This window comes from Drosophila elegans, unplaced genomic scaffold (assembly GCF_018152505.1).
Source record: "Drosophila elegans isolate 14027-0461.03 unplaced genomic scaffold, ASM1815250v1 contig_149, whole genome shotgun sequence".
In the NCBI taxonomy this organism is placed as follows: domain Eukaryota; kingdom Metazoa; phylum Arthropoda; class Insecta; order Diptera; family Drosophilidae; genus Drosophila; species Drosophila elegans.
In genome coordinates, this window is record NW_024545513.1 from 19,760,070 (window position 1) to 19,787,606 (window position 27,537).

At 36.6% G+C, this 27,537-nt stretch overlaps 1 protein-coding gene across 4 annotated transcripts in view; it reads right to left on the reverse strand.

Moving 5' to 3' along the window:
• The window catches only part of LOC108138491 (homeobox protein cut), a 74,414-nt gene extending 66,513 nt beyond the window's left edge, over nucleotides 1-7,901 (reverse strand). For all 4 annotated transcript variants that reach the window (XM_017260697.2, XM_017260696.2, XM_017260695.2 and 1 more), the window contains exon 1: nucleotides 7,374-7,901. In XM_017260697.2, the coding sequence (XP_017116186.1) occupies nucleotides 7,374-7,496 (123 nt within the window). In that variant the 5' untranslated portion in view covers nucleotides 7,497-7,901. The remainder of the gene's footprint in view (nucleotides 1-7,373) is intronic.
• Between the last annotated feature and the right edge of the window lie 19,636 nt (nucleotides 7,902-27,537).

Below are 27,537 nucleotides of genomic sequence, written 5' to 3' on the forward strand. Positions count from 1 at the left end.
TCCTTCTTCCGGGGGAAAAGAGCAACCACCCATGTGAAAGGGTCAAACAGCAGATGATGAGGCGGGGGGAAGGAAGCTCTGCCAAGACAGTTCTCGCCGGGAATTAATCGAACGATGACAAGATTCGGGCTGCAAACGAGTTCTCCTCGTGGGATTATGTCCTGCCACCCAAATCACACCGAATCGCTATCACAAACAACAATGCAGGCCAAATGATCAAGCCGAATGTGTGTGTGTGTGCTTGTGTGTGTGGTACAGCCAAGAAAATTAATTCAATTAGGTTAACCATAGAGAATTGGGTTAAAATATAAAAAGGAGAATCTTTGCAGGCAGCAAGGAATACTAACTTATTTTGATAAGAATTTTATACAAATCCCTAAGAACTATTAAATATTCCATTCACTTTCCTAGATTAACAAAACTTGAACAAAAACTAACTAGAAAACTGCTCAAAAAGGCAAATGATATTTTCAATGCTTAAACCTTTAGTTTCTAAGTCAACTACTTGTGTAAACAACTCTGAATCAAATCGCTGGAAATTGTGGTGAACTCTTTTCAGAAAACTTACAGCGAAAATCATGGCGAGTGCAAGAACCGCAAAACGATATGGAATCTTTGTAGGGGAAGGGGGGGGGGAAATTTCACATAATTAATTATATAAACATTTTGCCAAGCTGCCGTGTTATTTGTGCTACTATAAAGCTCAATCGAGCGTCTGTCGATTCCGATGAAAAAGAAATGCTCGCTCTATTATGGCTTGACTTGATTCTGGCTGAGGGGCCTAAGGTAAACAGCCCCAAAGTTATGCCACATCAAATATTTCAATAACATCAAATTAAACATAAAACTGCTTTGTGCGCATAGAAAACAGTGGCGGCGAACGATATAAAGGGAGGGGGTGGTGATGGTGATGGTGATGGGGGAGGAATGGATTGCAAATGGTAACAAGCACTCAAAAGTCAAAGCGAATTAAATTCTAAACTAATTTTCATGTCGTGCCAAAAATAATAAAAAGAGCAAGGCAGACACAGACACAGACACAGACATGGGCGAAATGCATATATTGCAGGGGCGGCGTCAGCAGAGGGGGCGGTGGGGGGTTGTCGGTCTGTCGTGGGCGTGTTAGGCGCGCAAAAACCAACAACTTAATTAAAGCATCAATAAAAAATTGTAAAAACATCTGAAAAACGCCACGAGGACAAGAACGCTGCTGTAAAAATATGTGCAAAAATTCGGTTCAAACAAAAAATGATAATAATGATAAAAATAAAAATAAAAAAGATCAAGAGATGGGTCTGTTTTTTATTTATTTATTTATTTTTTTTTTTTGCTGGCCTTAATGGAGGAGACGCGCCAATAAAATCCTTGATCCCCCCTGCCAATAATGATGATTCCTTTTTAATGTGCACTCCTCGGGCGTTGGTCATTACTCAAGAAACGAACTTTTGAGGGGACTCGTCCCGGGTTTTTTTTTGTTTTTTGTTTTTTTTTTTTTTGTTTTTCTTCTTTTTATTTTTTGCATTCAACGTATCGATCACACGAAATGTTGCCAATACCACGGGAATTCCGAGTGGCGAAGCTCAAAACTCAAAACTCATCATCATCAGTTCGTTCTGTTGAGCTGTATGCAACTTCAGACTCTGACTCTTCGTTTTCCTCTCGAAAAAGGGGCGTGCACAAAATGATATTTTATTCAATATCCTCAACATCAGTGGGTTTTTTTTTTTAGATTTTTCTGTATGTTTTCGCCTCTTTCGCTTTAACGATTTGTCCTTTTCAAGCGAGAAAAAAGAAAAACTCTCCGTGTAGGAAATCAAATTGATGGAGAGACACACACACACACACACACACACACACACAAAACACAGAGACTTATGAGAAACCTGAAATTAAAAACTCATAAGATATCGACTGATATATTGAGCTGCACAAATTACTGACAACTGAAAGATGAAAGAGGCATCAGCGCGCGACTGTGCACACACACACACACACGAAAAAACAAAGAGATTTCCAAGACAGGTTTGCCATCCTGTACAGTATAGTGTATGGTGTATAGTGTGTAGTGTATAGTGTATAGTATACCCCCCCTATCATACCCCTTTTTCCCGTCCCGTTCTACAATCCACAATCTTTTCGGCTTGGCTTTCGTATGTCCCTCCGCTGCCGCATATATGCATATAAAAAGACAATTAGTTGTTATTAAGTTGTACACAAAAGCCGTGGAATCTTTTCTTTTCTTTGCTTTTCCACTACCACTGCAGATGCTTCTTCATTTTTTGGCATCGGCAGCTTTTGTGAGACGGTTCGTCTAGATGCGGAATTAATGATGCAATGACAATTGATGCACACCACGCAAAGCGCATTTAGCATTTATGATATTTATGATATTTATGCTCAATTAGTGTCGCCGCTGTGGCTGCTTGCCGTGTGGCGATTTGGCTGGATCTTTCCCCCCAAAGTTCCCCTTTGGCGTAAGTGTGAACTTTCAGCTTGATTTGATGGCAGTGGCAGCAAGCTGAGTTCCATGCGGCTAGTTGAGAGTCGGGTGCTGGACACTAATAATGTGTACTAATTTTGGTGTTTACAGCAAACATGTGAAGTTTCTGGTTGATCTAGCAACTGGAACCGGAGTTACATGAATGTTAGTTGAGAGACGGGCTACTATAAACTATTTAACTACTAATTATGATTGATTGTATGGCTGAAAGTTGAGTTACTTGGGGTTATATGATGGAATATTGTTTTTAAATATATTAATATATAGTACTAATTGAACTAACTAAGGATCAAGCTGAGTTACATAATGCTTTTATTCAGACGACTGACTTAAAAAACTCTGCTCCCTATTTAAAAGCAATAAGTGAAATTTCAAGCTGTGTTGCTCTAGACTAATTTGTGGATAGTTTTTAAAAAACACACACACATCGCAAAACACATTACCCACATATTTTTTTAAGCACACTTTAGTGTTATGTGAAACTTCAATTGATTAAGAGGACTGCAAGCTGAGTTACTTGAGGTCACTGCATAGATGGACGGTTCATTCGATTGAAAATCAGCTAATTACTGCCTAAACATATCACATGGGAAATTTGAAGTGCGTTTGATGGCTAGTTCCCAAGTTATGTTACTTGAGGACACTCCACTCCACTCCACTCCACTCCACTACGGACGGCTTCAATTAGCTTCAATGGCTATTCATAATTAATGCCATAAACCGGAAAACGAGGGAAACAGCAAATAATCATAATAAAAATTGATCAAGCACACAGACAGACACGAAGACACACATAGTTCATGAACTCAATTTTTAATAATAATTTCCAAATGATTTTTTATTTCACATTATTAGTTGCGTGGTATGGTGTGTGGTATGGTGTGTGGTATGGTGTGTGATATGGTGTGGTAGTTCAGATCGAGTTCGAGTTCTCGGGTTCAGATCGGATCGCCATCTCCACCCACAAGCTTTTAATTGTTCGATTTTCATTTCGAAGCGATGCGATGCGATGCTATGCGATTCGTCTCGTTTGGTTTCGTTTGGTTTCATTTCGATTCGATTCGATTCGTTATTCGTTCGTCGCGTTGTTATAGATACTATACGATATGTGGATGGATATTTCGGTTGCTGTTTTTGCTGCCGCCGCTTCTGTTTTAATTTCCGTGCTGACAAATTAATTTAATTATATTAACATATCTTTCCAGCGATCGAACGATTGAACTGACTGAAATATTTTCGTATGTCGTATATCGTATGAGTGTGAGTGTGAGTGTGAGTGAGTGTGTGCTTGTGTGTGTGCTTGTGTATGTGCACTATGTGTGGGTGGTTGAATTCGGTCTGTGATTCTTGGTATAACCCCTTTTTTTTCCCGAGGTCTCTGACTCATTAGCTGGCTTCTGTGCCAGAGAGCGAGTAAATTGCACTTAAAACGCTAAAAATTATACGACACACGCCGCTCATTCCACCGATCTGATCTGTATCTCTATCTCTATACTGTATACAGTATACAGTATACTGTATCTGCTATTTGAAATTTGCTGCTATTTGGTATCTGCTATATGGTATCTGGTGTCTCCTGAATGGTAAATGGTGTGTTTCCAAGGGCTTAAAGGACAACCCTTGGGCTGCTCATTTTCGGCATATGCAAATGCCTTCGACCGGAGGCATCGACGCCATCTTTGAAAATTAAACTTTATAAACTATCAATGCTCGTCGTTTCGTCCCCGGTATATTATCCGCATCCGCATTCGTATCCGTATCTGCATCTGTGATGGTGCTGATGGTGGTGGTGACTACCCTATAAACCGGTTTCAATTCGATTAAAAACGGAACCCCAACTCGATTTTTTCTCATCTTTTCATTTTAATTTTGTTGATTTTTTTTTTTTTTTTTTTTTTTTAAGTCAGCAAATGCATTTGGCAATTAGTTCGGTTTTGTTGTCTTTCCATTTCCATTTCCATTTTTCTAGTTTGGATCAGCACAAATCAATGACAAAAAACCTCATCTTTCGTCTAGTTTTCGGTTTTCGGTTTTTGGTAATTGTAGAAACGCACGAAAAAAAAAAATAAAAAAAAAAATCTGTTCGATGTTAATGGGTCAAGTTTATAGATTGCATTACGGAAATTAATTTTGCTCTTTTTAAGTTCTGGTTCTTCTTTGGTTCTCTGCTTCTTGTTCTGTTCTTGCTCTTGTTTTCTGATTTTTTTTTTGTGATCGTTTTTCGGTGCCACCGTTCTATATATTTAATGACAAAACTTTGTGTTAATCAAGCACCTTTTTATTGTTGCTTTTTCGATTTCGATTTGTGTCAATTTTTTCGCGCGCTGTTCTTGAAATGTAAATAAATAAATAAGGAATACTATAAAAAGTATTCCATCAACTCATTTGGACAGCTGTAGACGACTGTGTCTGCGGTCTGTTTAATTAACTTAATAAACTTCTATTTTTGGTCAGCAAATTACAATATGTTGAATAACCTTTTTTTTTTTTTTTTTTTTTTGAATGCCCTGGAGATATGATATTTATGGATCGAGTTCTAATTTTGTTAAGCGCTCGCACAAAAATACATTTGTGTATGTTGATCAGCCTGCGAAGGCGTGACGAAACCTTTCAAATATTGATTCATTGATCACAATCGATCATCGGTTGGAGGGGTCTTCAAAATTATGAGAGTCTCAAAGCTTTTGAGCCATCAAATGATCGTTAGAAGCGGGTTAAAATAGTTACCAAGTCAGGGGCGTATGCAAGTTGCTTTTTCAAGTTTGTAATAAAATTTCCTTTTAGAAAAAGCATCTATTAAATCATCAAATAACAAAACAAGAAAATACAAATGCAAAGAAACTAACTCAAAAATAAATACATTAAACAACTTTACTTGAAGATTACAAAAAATCTGTTCTTCTTAACCGTAAAAACCCCCCTTCGCACTGAAAAAAATCCTGCGTACGCCACTGTCAATCTAGACAATCCTAACAAGTTCTGCGGCTTCTCTGCCTTTTGTCTTTGTTGTGGTTCTCGGGAAGAAGTCGATTGGTTAGTTTTTGGTTTTGCTTATTTAAGTTTTATTGATTGCAGTTTGCATTTGCCACATCATGTAGGAAAATATTTGCGGAGTGAAAAAAAAAAAAACGCCATTCGCCGACGGCAAATGTCTAGATTTTCCGGGAACTTTTCCTGCCTGTCTGTCTGTCTCTTCTGTCTATGCTGTCTATGCTGTCCGTCTCTTTTGCTTTTCAGGATCAATCGAAGAAGAAACTCCAATTAAAAATTCCGCGGCTGTCGACGCAACCTAATTAACTTGCCAAAACCATATAGAGAGTATTTTTATATTCAGAAATATTCAAAAATATATATATGAGTTGATATTTCCATGTCTGGTCTGGCAGTTGTTCCTCCCCTCGCTTCTAATGTTATTTTGCCGCCTTATTTGTTCGGAGTCTGGCATTTGGCCAGCGAAATTCTCAGCGTCGTCTGGCCCCCGCCCCCCGATTTACCACGCCCCTTCAGCATTATCCCCTGTCTGGCCGATCTTGTCTGGCTTTAACTTTTTTGGTTCACCGGATCGCAGCAGTAGCAAAAATACAAAACACAAAAAAAAATTAGGAAAAATAAAAAAAAAAGGAAGCAGTAAAAAAAAAAAAAAGTTATTCAAGCAATAAATTGTTCACTTATAATTTGCTTGTTGCACTTTGCATTTTTCCTTTTGTTTTATGTAAACAAATTTTTCAGAAATCAATAACAGCGGAAAAAAATAAATAAATTTACAACAAGAAATTAGACAACAATAACGGGGTAGCAACAATAAAAGCACATTTGCCATAGACACGCAAACTCAATTAGTTAACTTAAGTTAAGTTAACCAGTTGGCGGGGCAAAAGTATGGGGGCTTCAGGGGGTTAACGTGGGCGGTTCGGCGCTAGGGCGGTCTAGGGTTATTGTTGTCAGCTGTGGGAGTTTCAGGCAAATGCAACAAATGTCATAGAACTTGCAAACGATTCACATTTTATCAGCAATAATAATTGTGAATGAACTTTGCCTTGCTTTATTTTTATTTGATAATTGCATTTCAATAAAATCAAATACGATTTGTAATCTTCTAGTTTTTTTTTTCAATTTAACCCACATGGAATATTCAAAACTATACTGATTCAATCAACTTCATTCATTAAAATTTCACTCTAGACTTTTCACTAAAATTGCACTTCTATTTGAGGTTGAATCACTTTTCAGAAAAACAAATTTATTTGTATTCTTATAAGACACCTTTTAGTCCACGAAATACCAGAGAATATTTATTTGTGTGGAAAAATGCAAGGAATTTGTTTTGAAAATGTTTACATTTCAGAAATTTCAGACACAACTTTGCATCAGGTGAAGTGTCACGATTTTTGGGAAGCTCTTCTCATGAATCACATTTATTTCATTCACAAGCAAAACCAACAGAAAAAGCACTTTCAGAACCACATAAAACAGGTGTAATTTTAGCTTTTTAAATTTGTTTGGATTTTTTTATTTCATTTAATTGAAATTGAATGAGAAACCAATGTTTATTTGTTTTGATTGACCAAATACTAAATTCACAATAACCAATTTCAAACCATCTATTTTAAAAGTCACATTTTATTTTGTGGAATTTTATCCTATCTACTTAATCCTTTAAAATTTGTTTGTAGAACTAAAACCACTTATTACAGAAGTAATGCTATAGATTTGTAATTGAAAGGCTATATTAATTTAATTCAATAGAAATTCACTTGAATAGTCAGTTATAAACTAAATCTGTTGAATTTTACAGCTAACCACTTGTAAAGCACCAAACTTGATTCTAATTGAGCAACACATTTTGTGCCGAGTTTGTGCCAACTTTTCTTACCTGTTGCCAAAATTGTGCCAATAAATAAATTTGCTCCTTTTTGAAAAACCAATCGTTGATTGATTGAACAGCCGTCAGATCCATATCGGCTGTCCCAGCGGCTTGTGGCAATGTTGGCTGCATTCGTGGGCTTTCTTGGGTTAATTCAATAATTCTCAGTTTGTTCGCCGTTTTTGGTTTTCTCTCAGTGTTTTGGTTCTACCAATTTGGGGCTAATAAGGCCTGGCATTATTTGTTCTGCTCTTTTGTCGTTTCGATATCTTTGTTAGTCGGTTATTAAATATATTGGTTTTTGTTTGTTGTTTTTTAGTCATCACATTTACACCTTAAGTATTATGTTTCTGTTACGTGCCCAAAAAAATTCATAAATAAGCCAACTTATGTGTGTTATGTTGTTATTATTATTATTATTATTATGGGTATGTTTCTTTTCATCTCTTCCACTTTAGTTCCGAAAAATAAATATTTTATATTTTGATTTTTTATTTTTTGTGGGGGGATGGGGTTTTTTTTATGTTGTTGTTGTGTGGGGGGTTTTGTTGTTGTTGTAGTTGTTGAATGGTGAGGGTTTGTAGTTGTTTTGGTTTTTGTTGCCTGTCGTTGTTTTGTTTTTGTTTTTGTTGTGGTTGTTGTATGTGTGATATTTTTAAGCCATATTAATATTATTATTATTATGTTGTTGCTTTTTGGCTTTGGCTTATTTTGCACATGTTTGCTGTCGTTGTTGTTGCGCTTGTTGCGGTTGTTGTTGATGCTGTTGTTGTTGTTGTTGTTGTTTACACTCGACACTCATACACGCGCACATATTTTTTGGCGAACAAAAAATACACTTGAAAAAAATAATAAACAGTTTCTCGTTCGTTTAGTCCTTCTTGTTTTGTTGTTGTTTTTTTTTTTTTTTTTGGTTGTGTGTGATTTTTGTTTGTTTATGATCTTTACGTTTCTTCTTCTTGGCAAGCGAGATGCATTCTTTGATTTACTTAATAATTTGTTGTAACATTTTGTTTTGTTGCTGTTGTTATGTTGTTGTTTTCGTTGTTGTTGTTGTTGTTGTTGCAGTTGTTGTTGTTGTTGTGGGGGTGGGGTGGTATGGGGTATGGGGATTCTTCTGCACACACACACACGCACACCAGACAGAGTGACCAGAGAGAGAAGGGGGCACACACGCACACACACCCGCGCCGCGGCGAAGAAGAAGAAGCTCCGCTTGATGGGGCAGAAGTAGAATCCAAAAAATATCTTCTGAAATTCTCGATTTCTTTCGGCGACGGGACGAACGAAGCGACGTTGCCAGTCACGAATGCTGTTGATGACTGAACAAATCCAAATCGAACGTTAACGAAGCGCCGACAACCCTCTGCCGCGGCGAGCGACGGCAGCGCAGCGGCTGCGGACAGAGGCGCTACACACACACACACACACACGCATCAAAATACGAGCGCGCGCTCGCACTCTCTCTCTCTCTCTCTCGCTCTCGCTTTCGCCCTCTCTGGGTGGAATCTCACTCAATTTTCCCTACTACCACTGCTTTTTTGATTTCTTTCAATAGCTTTTTGATTTTCTCACTTTTTTTTTTGGAGGGGGGGAGGGTTTGGGGTCTCCCTTTTTTTTTTTTTTACTCTTATTTTTGAGCATTTTTCTGCGCCGCCGCATGTCAGTTGCATATATTGAAATTCATTCATTCACAGACACTTTTGGCTGGTGCCCTCTTGCTCGCACGCGGCTTTTCTTATTGGAAACGAACGAGTCGGAGTCGGGCGGCGCTCTCTTCTCTCCCGCCAGTTTGTTGTTGCTGTTTATTGAGCGCAGGATTGAGTGCAACGTTGACTGCGTCGCCGGCAGAGGGATTTTTCGAAACTTGTAATTTTTTGTTGCATGTGGTTTTCAGGGGGAAGGGGGTGTCTTACCTCAAATTAATATTAAGTCTGCTTTGGGGTTTTGCAAATTGCCAAGGACTTTTCAATATTTTGTTTCAAGGTGTTTCAAATAGCAAGGAAACACTTTAAGAATCAAATCAGAACTTTTGGTAATTTTGAAAGACCCCAAAGCAGTTCATAATTTCAGCTAAGTTTTTTAAGTTTTTTTTTTTTTTACAAGTGCAGAAGTATTAAAATATGGTTCCAATAATAATTATTCATCAAAAATGGTGAGATAATGTTTTTTTTATAATTATATTACAAAGACAATAAATAAAATAGAACCGGATGCTAATCAAATATGTCTTTAAGTTAAGAAGTTTAAAAACAAAGTTAGTAACATTAGATTAGTACTATTTTTCTTATTAGTAATTTTTATTGTATTCAAAAATATTGTATGCATATAAACACAATTATTCCTTTTCACAAGTAAAATATTTGAATAGTTCATATTAATCTTATAATTCTAATGCAACTTAAAGACATTTAAGATCTTAGTAGTATATTAAATAAATAAATATATAAAATAATTTTATTTTATTTTTATTTAAAAATTAACAAGCAATGTAATCACTATGGGAAATAAAAAGTATTCCTTAGAATTTATTGTGGTCATTGAACGTTTGTAAAATCAACTTTTGATTAAAGTAAAGTCCTGGCATTCAGTGATGCACCTTAAATTGTAATCCCAACTGCCGCTGTTGGCTCTTCAAAATCCATGGAATATTAAATGGGCGAGTATCCTCCATCCATTCCCCCCCCCCTCCTCCCCACCCATTACTTTGTGTTTTTTCCGCACACCCCTGGAATTTCGCTGTCCCGTTGCGGGATTTTCGCATAAAGAAAAGTTCAAATTGTATCGAAGCGCCAAGTGCAATGCAGACGTCCCCCGTTTTTCCCGCCCCTATTTTTGCTCTTAACCCATGTTTTCTGTAGGTGGATGGCGAAAGAGGGAGTGTGTGGGGGGTGGGGGGTTTTTTGATTTCCAAGGGGTTATGGCTTACACCTAAACTGAGACTGAGAACCCAAGTCGCAGTCGCAGATGCGTTGCTGCAGTCTGAGAGGAAAATCGCAGAAAATCTTTGGCGAGGGGGGGATAATGGTGTATATGGGGTGTAAGGAGGGGTGTACGGGGTATAGGGGAATATTGGGGGCTTGAATCTGCTCGGGGACTTTGTCGTCGGCTGGCAAATAACGGGAGAGCCGAGAGAAAGGGCAGCGCCACCTACACGAAGACAAAAAACGATGCTCGGTTCCGCCGTCGGCGTCGAAAAAAATGAAAAAAATTACTCATTTCATTTTATTGCTCTGGGTCGTTTTTCCTTAAAGGTATATTATTGGATTAACCAATAGGTTTTTTTTTTTAATACAACTCAGTATATCTTACAAAATGATAAAAAGAATGGTTTACTATTATCATCAAATTCTGACCCAGAGTCAATATATATTATTAAATACATAACTGCAAGTGAAGTGTAGAAATATTGCAAAACTCAAATAGTCCAAAAACAGGATTACTTTGCTTTGCTTAATAAAATAAAAATATATTAAAAATATTGAAAGTAAATCAACTTGTTATCTATTTTTTCATTATTTTAGTAACGTTATTCTTTTACAAAAGCTCATATAAAAGTGGTAAATAAATAAAATCCAACAAAATTCCCTTGAAAAACAAGTGTTTCCGCCGAATAGCAAAATTCCAACTAGATTAAAATCAGCTAAAACCAAAAAACCACTCGATCCAAAAACTCTCAAAATTTTCACTCACTCACCTACATTCTCGTTTGAGTCACAGTTGCAAGGGGTTCGAACTCGTTTTCGAAACGTTTTCGAACTTGTTGAGCCGATTAAGTTTGTATGAAGAATCCCAATTTATTAAGCAGTAAGCGAGTTACCTTTTTAGTTGTATTTTTTTTCTTCCTTCGGTTTGATTGTTTTTATTAATTCTGGTTTTTGATAATCTAATGTTTTTTCATAAACTTAATATTTGTGTTGCCATTTCAATTGATAAATTGTATCGTTTTGACAACGATTTGGATAAGTTTTTCGTTATTTTCATGCCTTTATATCTTCAGGAATTTGCAAAAATATTTAAGAAGTATGTTGATGCCGTTGGGATATTTTTATTGTTATTACTTAACATAAGTAGCTCTTTTAAACACAAACCCGCTAATTTTGAACACAGATTAATTGTATTTTATTTATAAAATAGTTTAAGAATTTCTCGATTAAATTGTCTTAGGATTTGACACAAATGTATCTAAAATTGAATTTATATTTTAATATTGTTAAACAGGTTCTTCTAAAAAAATGTGTTTTGACAACAAAACAATCAGGAGTTAAATTTTCATTTATTTGGCTTTCTTAAAATGTACAAATTCCATAAACCAAAACTGCATGGCATTTAAAACTAATGTGTCAAATTCAATCTCAAATAATATTTAAATTATGTGTTTATAAAAACTAATTGGTGGTATCCTTAACCCTCGATCGCTTGGTTAACCCTCCACTGAGAGCGGCGGTCTGAGCAACGCAAAAAGCTCAAAAAAGCGCTCAGATGACAGGCGCTCTCAATTTTCGATAATTCGCATAATAAAAACCAAAACCAAATCGTACACACACACTTACAAACACAGACAAGTGTCACATAAAAAGAGGCAGAAGAAGCGCAGCGGCAGCGACGTCGACTGAGGCAGCGGCAGAGGGCAAAAGACACAAAAAAAAAAAAAAAAACAGAAGAAAAAAGCGAAGCAAACGATTTAAGCCCCGCCCCATTTGATTGGCGAGCAAAAAGCAAAGCAGAAAAAAAGACGACGACGAACGTCAATGGACAGCACACATGTGAATGTGTGTGTGTGTGTGCGGCCTCTGCCGACGTCGACGGCGCTGCTACCTGCGCAGCGGCAGAGGAGCATCCAATATCTGTTGCTCTCACGAAAACTTGAAAACTCGACTTGATGTTATTATGAAACTGGCAAGAAAACATGTGTTAAAGAATATTATATAAAAAAAAATATATATATAATTATTAAGATTAGAAATATGTATGAAATACACAACAAATAAGTATAAGAAAAAAGAAAAGTTAGAAAAATGTATTTAAGAAAAATAGAAAATACGGAAGTTAATCCTAAAATGTAAATATTTATTTAATTCTTTAATTCGATTTTGTATTGATAATACAGATAATACTTTTTACGAGAAAATTAACCACTATTTCGTTCTACAATTTGGATTTTATAAAGTAAATAAAATAAACACTCCACCACATTTTAAAGCATACAAAAACTATATCTATATAACTAAAAAGTAATGTATGTTAACGGAAAAACAAATTATTGGAAGAATAAAATAAAGCGTAAAATATAGGTTAATATATACAGATCCCATTTGTGTTCCTTTATTTTTTATCAAAAAAATGTTAGATATTTAAAATTAAAGATTTTCCTAAATATACAAAGTAATCAATAAAATACAAAAAACAAAAAGAAAAGAGAGATTTAAGGTCTTATGAAAATTAATAGAAAAATAGAAAAATTAATAGAAAAATATCCAAAATAACAAATAGATAAACGTATACAAAAGAATAAAATAAAATAAATAGAAAAATCAAGTAATACATAAAGACATAAAATTAAAACTATTTTCAAATGATAATATAACTAGTTTTGTTGACACATAAAGCTACCAAATATTACAAACATAGATTTTTTAATAGAAAGTACAATAAATATTTTTTTTTAAGTTATACCATCAATATTAAGAGGTAACACTATTAGTAATAGTAAATAGAGGGAGGCAAAGATAGAAAAGGAGAGAGAAACAACAACACCGACAGTTCTCTCACTCTCTCTCTCGCTCGCACCAAACGCCATTGAATGTCTCTTCTTTATGTTTCTTTATATTTTTTTTCTACTTTTTTTTCGAACAGCTTTTTTTTGGCTTTGATTTTTCTTCGGCTTTCAAGTTTACTTTTTGCTTTCTCCCTCGCACACGCTCCCGCTCTGGCCCCCTCTCACTCGCTCCTCCACTAAGACTTACTCACTCTCTCTCCCACTCACTTCCTCACTCATTTACTCACGCTCTTCCGATGCGCGCAAGCGCTCTCTCTTCCCTTGACTTTTGAGTGATATGTTGTTGCTTTACTTTTATTTGTTTTTATTTTATTTCTTTTTGCGTCGACTGCGCTGCCGACTGCGTCAAAGCGATTGCATGAGTGCAAGCGGGTGAGCGATATGCAGGTGCCCATGCTCTCTCTCTCCCTCTCTCGCATTTATTGTTGTTGTCGCTGATTGAAATTATGATTTTTTATTATTAGTTGTGCGTGTGTGTGAGTGTGTGTGTGTGTGTTGGCCTAACTGTTAAAGTGTCATATTAGCGTTGTTTTTGGTTGGCTGATTCGACATGTGCGTGTGTGTGTGTGTGAGTGTGTGTGCGTGTGAGCGCCACAAATTGATTTGATTTGTTTTGACTTTTTTTTCGGGTTTCTTGGGCAACAAATGAATCAAGTCATTTTTTGAACAGCGTTGCATTGTTGTATTTATGACCTGAGCTCACAAATTTTTAACCATTATTTTTATAAAAAATATTTAAGTATTTAGGGCCACAAATAAAGTGATTAATTTTTATACTTTGTACTGCTTTCGCTGTGGCACCGAATCGATTTGTGTTGTTTTGTTGCTAAATTAAATTTAACATTCATTTGTTCGATTATTTTAATAGGTTTTTATTAACAGTAACGTTTCAAGGCTTTTTTCATAAATTTGGCCAACTTACTAAATATTTTTACAATTTTCCTGTTTTTGTATATTATATTACAAGCCATTTTTCGCTGTCATTTTGTTAGAATACATTTTTGCTTATCTTATATTCTTTTGGTTTTTGCTGCTAGTCAAATTTCACACACACTTCTATAATTATTTAAGGGCCTGCGAAACACTTTCACTCGCAAACACACACTTCAAAAACCCATACACACGCCCATTTAATGCGTTAATTACTGTTAATTAGACGTAAACATGAAAAATCTCACAAAAAAAAGTCGAAAAAAAATGTTGCTTTCCCTTTCACAGCCAAAAATAAAAAAGAAAACAAAAACAGCAACAAGAACCACACTGCAGATTGACAGCAATTACAGTAGTAGCTCTGCCGGCGTCAGCAGCGCCGCAGGACATCGGTTGCCTTTTGACCTTTTTGCCAAAAAGAAATAATAGAATGCCAAATTGCATAACACACATACATATACAGAGCGAGAAAAAAAAAGAACAAGTTCAAAAGTAGCTGAAAAATGTATTTTAAAATATATTGAACATGCTTGAACCGGAAAATAATGGTTAAACTTAGTAAATTTTTTTTTTAAATTTTACGATTTACATCTGTTACTTGAAAATGTATATCAAATATGGGCATTGCTAAAAGAAATAATATTGGAGTTTTTTAATTTAGTTCATAAAGTTTAAACTACTTGGCAAATACTTTGAATCAAAAACTAGAAATAGAATTTCTTTTAAAGTGCCGAGTTCGAGTCATCCCTTCTCTTAACCTCAATGTTTTTCGGTGTATACATAAAAACAAGTTTGTATTAATTCAAAATATTAATATAAATAATAGTTTCTATTTATACACTAAATAACAAGTTAAAAATCAAATATTAAATTTTGAGCATGCAATTTTTTTTGTTTAGAATTTGTAAGCCTTAGAAAAAGATAGAGCAACAGTTGAAAGAACTGGACCTTTGCTGTTTCTGCCGTGTATTTTGCATTGTTTCGCAATAAATGCGCGATAATTGCACACATGAGGTGAAAGGAGAAAGGGAAAGGGAAAGGGAAAGAGAAAGGGATTGAGGGGGTGGCGAGTATGCAAAGGTGTTGCAATTGCAAGGGGTTGAAAGCGGTCGAAAGAGGGGTGAACCTGAGTAGAAATAGGTTGGGAAACGGGAAAACGGGAAAAGGGGAAAATGGGAAAAGGGGAAAAGTGGAAAAGGGGTGCGGAGTTAACGCCAAGACGGGGGTAACAACAGTGCGTGCCATTGTTGCTTCTGCAATGTTGGTGGTTTCGACAACAACAGTAACAACAAAAAAAGCAAATGCTGCTGCAAAAAAAAAAAAAAATATACACCAAATTTAGCAATGCGAATTTCCACCAGAAAGGTTTGGAGGGTGGGTAATTTTCCCCGAAGGGGGTAAAAAGGAGCAACAGGCGGCAATTGTTGCGCCGCCGTAATTGCGTAATAGATAAATGATTCGCGAAATGTTTACACGGCCGCAGGCCAAAACGATGGAGTGAAATTAAATGCAGCAGTTAATGGGGGACGTTTGTGTTTCGGTAGGGGAGTTCATATTAATCAGGCACTCTTCATTTAAACTCTTTGCATTCAGGTTGTTTATTTGGTTTTTATCAAGCTTAGTTTTTGAATTGTTTATTTTGTTTAGTTTTTGAAGAAAAACAAACTAAATGCAATACAGACTTGCAATCCGAAAGGGGAATTCATATTTATTACACAATCTTAAAATAAATCGTTTGCATTTAATGATACTATGGTTTTTAATTTCTATTATGCTTGGTTTTAAATTTTATTATATTTTTGACTTCAAATTTTCAAAGAAAATGTATACAATAGTGGCAATATAAATCGTACATGTTGTTGTATTCTATGGTATTTGAAAAACACAAAATATGGTTTCAACTGAGACTATAGGACTTTTACACTTTTATGCAAAACAAATACGATAGAGATTTTAACAAATGCAAAACAAAAAAACTAAAAATAGAACATAAATATGCAACTTAAAATAAGCATACAAAAATATTTCTTTATGTTTTTTTTTGTTAACTACTAAATACCTTATTAAATACATTTTGAAATTAAACCAACGACTAGTGCTATTTGCAAGATATTTGCTTTATATATTTTATATTTTTTTGATTAATTTTTGGTTGTCTGGACAGCAATCGTTTCCGAAGCCATTCAACGAAGTTTACCACTTTATTCAATCTACCCCCTTGCTATTGATATTTCACACAATGAGAATTGCGTCTCGAAAAGTTAGCCATTACCGGGCAATCGCTACATGTTGCGAAGCCACCGTTTTTTTTTTATTTTGGTATCCAGCTGCTTTTGAAATTCCCTCGTCCTTCGTCCTGCCAGCCGACAATTAAACACCTTTGCTCATTACTCGCCTCACTTGGACTCACCTCGCAGTTCGATTCAAGGGTTTGTCCGCTTTTTGAAAATATAGGCAAAAAAAAAAAATAAATAAAAGAAAACAAAATAAAGCGAAAGGGTGCTGGGTGTATTGTATATTTTTATACATACATACATATACCTACATACATCTCGATTCGGCTCGTGCTAATTTGCATATTGCAGGCGCAGTTCGGAGCTCCTTTTAAACCATCCCACTTCCAGTTCCACTTCCATTTCCTAGGCAGCAATTTTTCTTGTCCTTTGTTGCCGGCGCTTTCTTCGGTTCGGTTTCTTCGGCTTAAATTATTATAATCAAGCGGAGGGTGGGGGGCGGGGTGGCGAGTCTAGGGTGTCAGGGTGCCGAGATGTCGGGATGTCGGGATGCCAGCTGCCTCAAGTTTCGATTGCCGTGAAAATCGGCAACGCTGCCCTCGATCGAGACGATCACGCGGCTGCACTGCATAAAAAATCCTCTTCACATTGGACATTCCAGGCATGGATAATAATCAAATTATCAAAAATATGGACTCAATTCTGATTATGAGATTTAAACTCAAGGTGCAGAGCTAATTAAGGCTTATTGATAATTTAATTAAATATATCTCAAATGCTAATAATGATGCTTCATCAAACTTAGAACAGTAAGGTAACGAGTTCGATTCACACGTATCTTCCTGGTATGAGAAAAAAAAATGAATAAAATTTAAAAACTGCGGTTCAATTAAGAGCCAAACAAAAAATTGAATTTATGTGACAATAGCAACAATTTAACTGAACAGACTGAAATTTCAGCGGCTGACAAAATTAACATTTTTGGAAACAATTTTTTTTTTTCAAATAAATAAAAAGTTTAAATTGAGATTGATATTGAGAAATAAAGGCAGCTTGAATGTTTTCTTCTTTGACTATTTCTATTTTTTGAGTTTTGATTTATTTTATTTGAGTGTAGCTGGTTGGATTGGATTCGCATTACGCTTTGGTAAACATCCTTCAACGCCTGGGTAAGCGCCTCTTTAATTGGAATTAGAATCCGACAGATGCATTTCAGTCGCACACTAAATTTCCGTAGCATCTTTTTTTCGAGCTTTTCGTTCTAATTACGTCCAATGGACACCGATACCTGGATTTGTGAATTGCGGATTTCGGATTGCGGATTGCTGGGGTATTGGATAACTAGCCAGACAAAAGACAAAAGCTCCAGATGCAGATACAGCTAAAGATACAGATACAATGCAGTCAGAGGAGCGATAGATACATAGCGCATAGAACCGACGTCAGCGATCTCAGATTTCGTTAGCATTTGATCGTGTTTTGGATTTGTTTTGAATTTGTTTTGGATTTGCTGTGAATCTGTTTTTGAATCGTTTCGGAATTGTGTTGAAAGAGCAGCGGCAAAGCGTGATCTTATGGCCACAATGGCCGCCAGTCGCCAATCTCTTGCATTTGCATTTCAATTAAACCGAGACGCCTCGTGCCCCGTTGCGATTTGCATGGAAAACGCATAGGTCATCATCAGCATTTCGAAGCAGATTTATGACTCTTGCATATGCCACCGGCTGGAAACATTAAAATATCTACATATTTAATATGTAGAATTGGCAATCGCAGATACACATAACGCACTTATAGATAGCGGCGATTCCTGCGGGAACATCAACTGCACAAATGTTTGATTTTTCCAACCCACTTCTGACCTTTCTCTAATGAGTGTGCACAACAACAGTCGCAACCCCCTGAAACTTATCCCCGGAACAGTGGTTTCAAGTACGTTTTTTTTTTTAGAAGTAGCTGTATGTTTTCTGATGTAATTTATTTTAAAATTAAATTAAATAAAGGATTCGTTTTATTTTATTTTTCTATAAAATAATTTAGGTTAAATAAATAGTTTATCAATGTCCTTTTAGACTTTAATGTGATATAAGTCTTTTAACACACAAGCTTTAGAAACTGTTTCTGGAAAATAAAACAAATTTAAGAGTTGATTGAAAAATTTTAGTGTACTCTAAATCGAACTTGGAACTTTAGTGCTGCATTAAAATGTGCCTGAAATTTTAGACTTTTAAATATTATCAACATTATTTTGTCTAATTTATGATTAGGCACAACGGCAATTTACGATAACATTTCTTTTATAATTTCTCCACCCTTTTTGTAATATCCACACCACTGTGCTGATGAAAAGTATCTATGTCCTGCCAGCGCTTTAAATATGCAAATTTCCGAATTTCGAGCTGTGAATCGTATACCTTTTTTTTTCTACTCCCGGCAAGCTGTTAGCTTTTAGAGGCCAACCGTAATTTCTTGCGAGACCCTTTTCTTCCCACAGGGGAGAAATCTTTCTTGGAAAATAACCAACTGGGCTGCAGTCATATATAGTATTTGTACTATATTATTTAGTTCGAGTGGGGGGCGTGGCCGGTGGCGGAGTAAACTGTGTCGTTTGCTACGCATTGACACGCTCAGTGCGCCAAAAAAAAAAAAAAAAAAAATAGAAAAAAGAAGAAAGATACAAACGTATCTAATAGATACATGTGAAAATCATGCATTTGACAGCGCTGGGAAAGCCAATGAATTGTACTATTGGATGGACTTTGTGTGTGCATCCATGAGATACAAAACCTCTAAGCGACGAACTGCACGGAAACGTGTTATGACAATGGAGCCATCAGACAAACGGACTTTCGGCGGCAATCTCGGGGTTTCGGGGTTTCGGGGTTTACGGACTTACGGGGGTCGACTCTTCAGATTACTGGGCCTACGGAAAACACCGAGAAGAAGAAGAAGAGGGAGAAGAAGAAGAAGAAGAAGAAGGGGAGCGGTTCGAGTTCTGGTCTATTAAGCAATGCTGAGACCTGAGTCGCGTATCTTAAAGATACAAGTTAACTAATAATTAGCTTTGCCAGCAGCCACAATTGCAGACAGCGTCTTACGCAATTTGTGGGAATATTTTCCTGTTCGATTGTTCAGTTTATATGGTTAACCATACAATGGATTTCAAGGGGTTAAGATACATATTTATGGGAGATCCAAAAATTAACTATTAAACCGTGTTGATATACAAATATTATGTGTGATTTAAAAAACTTTTAAAATTATAAAAATATTATAATTATTTATAATTTATATGTGTAAATGTGTAAAATTAAACTTAAAAATGTTACCTTTTTTTGACATACATTTTTAAAGATAAATATTAGGAAATGGTAATTAATTTAAACCGTATTTCTTTGTTGTTTTTTTAGAGCCCTACATTCTTGGCGCGCACTGTGGCCGGCGTGTGAGTAAATAAGTTAACTCCTCGACTTATTGTTTTCATCTTTCGTTTTTCGTTTATGGCTTGCTTTGTACTTTGAGTTTGACTTTTATGGCCAACTTGTGATTATTTTCTGTTTTGTGTTGAATTATTTTTCTGTAATTTTTGTTTTTTTTTTTTTTTTTTTTTGGTTTTCTCGTTCGACTTTTGGCCCCCTCAACGTTTGGCAATCCAAGTGTTCGGATGCAATTTTCGGCTGGCATATAATGGACAACAATTTTATTGACATTATTTTAATTAGCAGTTTCAGTTCAAGTTTTGTGTGAGTGTGAGTGTGTGTGTGTTTTGCGTTGGCTTGCGTTTGGTTTGAGTTTGCCATTGTTTTGCATCTCGTTTGTGGTCGAAGTCACTAATTGAGGTTAATGGGGCTTCTTGAAATTGTTTCAGCTTCCAAAAAAAATAAAAAAAATAAAAAAAAAACAAGCGACAGAGATTTTTCCCTTTGCCCACCTTGATTGTCAGCTTCAAACTATTAATTGCCCGTTTAGACTTTGATACGTTCGCACATTCGTGTTTTTGTTTCATTTTCATTTTGGGTATCAGCTTTAGTTTTGGCCCCAGCTTTTGCTAATTCCCATTTACGACTTGTATAATAATTCAGATTTGATTGTTCGGTTTCCATCACTCTAAAGTGCCACTCGCCGGTCGATTGTACTCAACTCGCCGTCTGAAGTGGGCTAAGATCTTTATTTCTTGTTGCCAGGGCAGATGTCAGGTGGATTATTAATTTTTAAGTGCCAAAATTGCCTGGAGAATTGCCGGCAGACGTGTGGGGAATTTTTAATTGTTAGTTTTAAGCTAGATTTGAAGATATTGAGCGATTTTTAATGAAAAAACTAACATTGACGAAGCATTTACTTCATTTGGGTAGTTTTTATTCGAGGTTTTTATGTACATTTTAATTGTCGATTTTAAACGTAATCTAAATTATGGAAGTTAAATGAAAAATGTGTGGAAATACTTATCTCTTTGCTCCAAAATTGTAAGCGAAAATGTTGACAATATTATATTGATATTGATTTTTTTTTTTGAGATTTCGTAATAATATAAACATAAATCAAAATGCATACATTTAAAAATGTTCCTAAACAACATTTTTCTTGTCCCGAAATTCCCACGAAACTTTTGCCAAGAAATACAATAAAATATATAGGATAAAAAACGGAGAGAAGAAATCATTAAAAAACTATTTGCGAGCGTCTGGAGCAAAAGCATTTGATTTCACACAGGATTCGGGACGTTTGGGCATCATTAATTTGCATTAATTCCGAATCAAGGAATGCGAGTCCTTTTGAATCGAATTACACGAATTGAGCATATGTGTGACAGGCGGCTGGGAAAAGGATCCAAGGAGAAAGCGGAAAAAGCAGAGAAAGCGGAGAAAGCGGTGAATGTGGAGAGAGAGAAGAGAGAGCGGAGTGAGCACGTCCTGCCTAATGACATTTTTGAGGTTGACAGCAGTCGAAAAGGGTTTTCCACCGTCTGCAGATGCGCAGCGCATATGACATTTGTTTATTTGCATCATTTACCTTCCACTTCAGACTGTGTATACCCCTCTTGATTTTCCTCGGGGTTTCACAGACTTTTCCACCGAGTTTTCTCCACTTTTCCGCCGCTAAGTAGGCTATGGCACAAGTAAAGGATTATTAATGATGCCGCTGACAAGTGAAGCGAAGAGAAAACCGCAACTGCCTCTCGTATGTGATTTATTGGCATTTTCTGGCACTTTCTGGCATTTAGCAAAAAGTCTTTCTCTCTGTGCCCCATTTTCCGGCAATCAGGGGGGAATTCAGGAATCTGGCAATCTAGGAATCTAGGAATCCCGGCGACATTAGCATAAGAAACCGACGTCATCTCGTTGGTCTATTGATTAATGACCCCGAGCACAACAAGTGCGTGAGCCAATCAATGGGCTCCCTCGGAGTGCCCAACTTAAATATTTATCTGTGGGAATTCCAGGCGCACAATGCTATAATTCTATAAGGACCTATCTACGGCTCCAAATTTGCATAACCATTCAGGAGGTGAGGTTGGTGATTTCGGTGAGTTCGGTGAGTCCGTGGGAAGCGGCATGTCCTTGAGCGCCTCTCCTCGACTTAAACACACGGCAAAACAACCTATGTGTATCACATTATGCCAGGACAGGCGGGCGATTCCATTCCATTCTACCAGCGAATTTAGAGCGGCATTTTCGGGGAGGGAGAAATGGTGGGAGAAAGTGCACTAGATGCACGCATCGATATGCGAAGCAGGGCAACAAGTGCGTGCCGAGTTGCTACGATGGAGGGTTGCATCTAAGAAATACCCTCTATGTGAATCTGGAGATCATCAAAAAAAAAATCTTAAGAACACAAAAGATTCAAGAAGACTTCATAAAATGAACAAAATAAAGGTATTTTCTTATCAAGGGACATCATTAGGTTTTCTACAATTTTTGTTTATTTTTAATTTCTATACATTCATTAAATTTTATAGGTTTTAAGTTTTTATATTTAACTTCTTAGTTATTTTTTACAAATTTTATTTTTACAAGAGGTGCAATAATAAGAATTTCTTTTACAAACAATAACTTCAAGTTTTTGTTATTATAATTTTTATAATTGGCACTCTTAATAAAATGGTCTAAATATGTTAAAATTCGTTTTTTTTTTTTTTGCTAAATTAACCAATGTATTTTTATAAACATTTGTTTATTCTAGCTTATAATAACCATAATCCCTCTTGAATATTTTTGTTGTTAAAAAACTCCCCCAAAGATCACCTGCATTTAGTCAAACCCAATGATACCCTAGCATAAATCCAAAAAAAAAAGGGGGGAAAAAGGGAAGCCTGGGCGAAAAACAAACAACGACAGTGGCAACATGCTCATTATTAACTACTAAATAACATTGGCCAAATGGGGGCGGCCGGAATGGGCTGCCAAGGGGGGCGTGGCAGCAGAAGGGCACGGCAGTTGAGATGCGGCATATGTAAACTTGCCTTTTTGCCCATTTGTATCTCATAGATACGCAGGCACATGGTTCGCCATTCGCCATTCGCCGTTTGCCGTTTGCCGTTCGCATAACGGTGCATTTTGCTATGCGGCCCGCGAAAACTTTGCAACAACAATAGCAGCAACAACAACAACAACATAACCAACAGAAACATGCAACACACACAGCAGCAACATCGAAAAACACACCAACAGCAACAACAGCCACAAACGACGACCTTTTCAAGCCTTAGCGTCTGGTTTTTATCAGTGCCTGGTAAATCTGCAATGCCCCCCCTACAGTAGCACCCCCCTTAGCCCACCACTGGCCCGCGCACACCCCCGCCCCCTGTTGGCCCCCTTAACCCTACCGCCCTCGTAGAAGCATTGCACTTGCCGTTGGAAATTAATTTTCGTGCAACAGTCGGAGTTGTCTAGAACAATAGACAAACAGTTGAGACCACAGAGGCTTACGTGAGCCCTGGTATCCGTAGTACCCCCTTTTTGGGCTTATAATGGGGGGTACTATAAGCCTCCCCCGCCCCACCTTATCCCACTCACACACACACACACGTAGATCGACTCAATAAAAGCTGCTGAATTGCTGAAAAATTCACACACGTTCGCTCGGTTGGCTGTTCATCAAGAGTTCTCCATCGACAGATGATCTTGAGCCCAGATTGGTTATGGATGCATCTAGAGCAGGCATAAAAAAACGTAGCTTTGAAGGAGGATCTCGAAATACGAGGCATACCACATCGGACACATAAAGATGAAAGCGCAGATAAAGTGGGAATAACCAAAGATATCATCATGAAAATAGGGTGAGATCCAGCTGGTTATAGGATGTATTAATATCCAAAGTAAGTGCCACAGATGTCGTTAAACAAATACCTTGATATCATGTTGACTAGTTATTATGAACTCAATATGTAGACCCATAATGGGTAACTTAAATGAACTGGAAACATTTCAGCTACAACATTGTGTTTGATATAAAAAATGTTAAAAACTATAAGGTTTAAATAGTTGTTAATAATAGAACTGTTCTTACTCATAATAGAAAAAATGTTTGACAGATTTTCTACATTTTAATAATCGCTCCTCACAAAGCCAATGCCATAAAATCAATTCTAGATTTAATCTGTCATATAAAAGTCAGACGAAATAAACGCGATTAGCTGCCGAAAACGACACAATCGCAGCGGGATCTATTGTTTGGCACTTGGGATCTCACATATCACTTTGCCAACAATGCCCAAAAAAAGCCAGTAAACGATGCCAAGTTGATCTCATTACATGATACATCGCCTTTTTCGGGTTTCGAGGAAAAGGGTTAGGCACTTTCACCCTTTCGCCAAAATGTTTAGCACTGTTTTGCCAACTTTCCATTCTCCGGGCTGGCAATATTTCGCACAAAAAGGATTTGGGTTTGGGTTTGGGTTTGGGCATGGGTTCGATAATGGTTTTCGGACTCGTATCAATTACCACAAAATGCCACTCGAAATTGTCGCAAATCGCACAATGCGAACAATCGATTTGATTTTGGCAAATTTGCCAAATCGCAAAGTCCTTCAAAGGCAGAGAGATATATATATATATTTTGGTTGGATTTCAACCCCCGAAGATGCGGCAGTTGTTCCGTCTGATTTGCATAATCATAGTCTTAAGGGAAGTGGAGGTAAGGGTTGATCTGAATCGCGAGTCTCGAATCTCGAATCTCGACGATCCTTTTACTTTTCCCTTGCCGCCGCCGCCGTCGTCGTCTTGATTCCAATTTCAATACACTTCCGATGCAGATCATTTGCATATCAATGCCAGCGGATATTATTTATTTCCATTATTTTGTGTATTTCTTATTTCGGATTTCGCCAGTCTCCTTTTCCTCTAATGGGTGCAGATGTCTGCCCGATCGATGCCTTTGGCCAGCGCGATTTTCTCATAATTATAAATGCAGGCCCATTTCGAAGTCGGTGTCGATATATTTTAGACTTTGGCTCTTCCAAAGGATAGGAAAATGTATGCTATATGGTATTCGCTTCATTTACATAACCAAAAATTCCTATTGATTGATCCCTGCTTCCTTCCTTTCTCCCCGGAATTTTGGAGTTGGAGTTTCGTCAGTTTGTTTCATATGTAAATGCCAGACAGCAGCTGAATTTCGTCCGCATAAAGGTGGAAAAAGGTAGCCGAAGCATCAATGCCACTTGATGGTCACACAACGAGATAAAAAATGTGTGAAATTTCAGGTTCCTATCATTGCATAATTTATATTTGCATCACTGTGTCTTTTTGTTGTGTTGTTGTTAGTGCTACAGGAGGTTTTATAACATTTCAAGCTTTAATTCAATTTGTTTCATAACTTGACACAAATATTCCCCAACGATGTTTGTGATATAGTTTCTAATAAACTAAATAATCATCTCTTGCAGAATGGGGAAGCAAACTTCATTTTCACCGGTGAAAAATTTATTTTTAACAAATTTTTGGCGAAAATTGACAAAAAAAAACATTCAACAAATTTTGTGTTTTTTTTTCTCCAAAATATGAGTTTTGGATCTTGATCAAAAACTTGGGAAATAAATGTAACGCTCATTTGGTCATAACTATTTTGAATCAATTGGCACTCACAGATGAACAATTACATTTTTTTCGCGACCCGAAATCAATAATTTTTGTAGATGGTCATTTTAAATGTATAAATAATTCAAAATTGAATAATTAACAATTGGTAGTGTGGCAACAAAATAAATCCTCAGCTGACAGTTGCGTTTTAATTGTGGTAATGCATTACCAATTATATGATAACTTTAACTCCAGCTCCCCTTTCGATTTCAGCATAATTATCGTATATCCACAGCGTAGTTAACAACTCCCTAAAGTTGCGGCAAGTTTTGTATTTTTGTGTTATTTTGTTGTTGTTGTTGTTGGAACTAAAAGAAAAACCCGCCACCGGGGAACAAACCCATTTGGGCCGCCACACTTGACCACTCACACGAACCTATAAAGTCGGATATACGAATATATGTGTATATATTCGTAGCATACATAACGAACCTTACACACCTATGCCTATATAAAATGCTAATTTATGGCCAAAACCGATCTATTAACTTGAATGTCAAAATAAATGCGACCGAGCAGAGCAACCCCCACAAATAAAAGTCGTGGCAAACAGAGTGGAAACCCAGGGGTCAGTCGAAAGTCCAGTCCGGGGACTCGATATGCCACCATTGGGTGTCATTTGATTAGCATAATGCAACTATAAATGTGCCATAGCTTACTTTTTACCAATACCGCGACCTTTTATCGCGACTATAGCATATACTTATATATGTATATACATTGATATATACATTTAGTTGTGTTAATGTTGACGTTTGGCTATTTGCCCGCTGGCCAGGTGAAAAAATGGTAAAATGGTAAAATGGAAATTCGAAATGGGCGAAAATGGCCGCTCGAATGGAGAGGAATAGGTGTAATTTGAATATTTATTACGTTATTACTGGTTCAACATATGCCATCGGGGAGGATTTTCATTACGTGACACAATACCGTCTAGTTTTTGAAGGCTCCCCATACCACTCTGAATATGTTCTTAATACGGTGTAGAGGCAAAAATTGATATATGGGTGGAATTTATTATTGTACTTGCTCATAAGGAAACTAAAAATACCCTCTTCTTATTACTTTTGGTTTAGATTACTGAAGCAGATTTAGCAACTTCTTTTATTAAAATGTTAAAATATGAAGCTTCACTCTGTTATCCATTTATTAAAACACCCTATCTATCAGGCTTCTAATACTTATTATCATTCATTGTACGGAAAAAATAGATATAGGATGCATTAATCTTCCTATTCGCTTATAAGAAAGCTTAAAAATGTTCCAAAGTGTGAATTTAAAAAACTATTTGTGAGGAAAACCCCAAAACGAGTTATATACATCATCCTGAACTTATCATTAAAAATGTATTATTCTAATTAGTATTATCCTAAGTAAAGAAAAAATTGGTAATGGATAGTTTCATCCTGCTATTTGCTATTATTAAAATACACCTTTTCCACTTTATCAGTTTAGGTTTGAATTACGAAAGCAGATCTAGCTGAAAAACTAAATGCGTGGGCATTATATCTATAAAATTCATATGTAGTAGAGCTGTAGTCTTTTATCTGTATGCTAGAGAACCCTGCCAATCCCCCTCTCCCCCCAGCTTACACTGTAATTAAGGGCAAAAGTTGAGAGTCGAGTGGCTTGTTCTTGACTTCTCCGAGATCCTCCTTATCTGTCATCTGGCTTCCATCATCAGCTTATTTGCTTCTTCTAGCTCAAAATTTATTGTTCACTCCGCGTACGTGATCACCCATAAAGGTGTAATAATTTGTATCAAGTCGACATCCCCACTTCTCCCTTATGACTTATGCGTGCGCTGCATTGGGACGGATGATCATTGTGATCATCGTGATCATCGCCATATGATGATGGGAATCTTTACGCAGAACTCTCCAGTTCCGAGCTTTTGGCATCGCAAGGGGCACGTGTCGGTATTCTTCAGACCTTTCGACTTTCTGGGATCAACATCATCATCGGTTTGTCTATCGATTTTTGGGGTTAACGATGGCCGTCGGTCGCGATCGACGTGCCAAATTGCGATAAATTTGTTTAGAAGAAACATAGACTTGGGTTTAGGCTGCTCCCCAAAACTTTCTATTTAATACAATTTTATGAGAGCATTATTGAAATTTCGGTTAACAAGCCTTGCCTTTAATTTCGGAAAA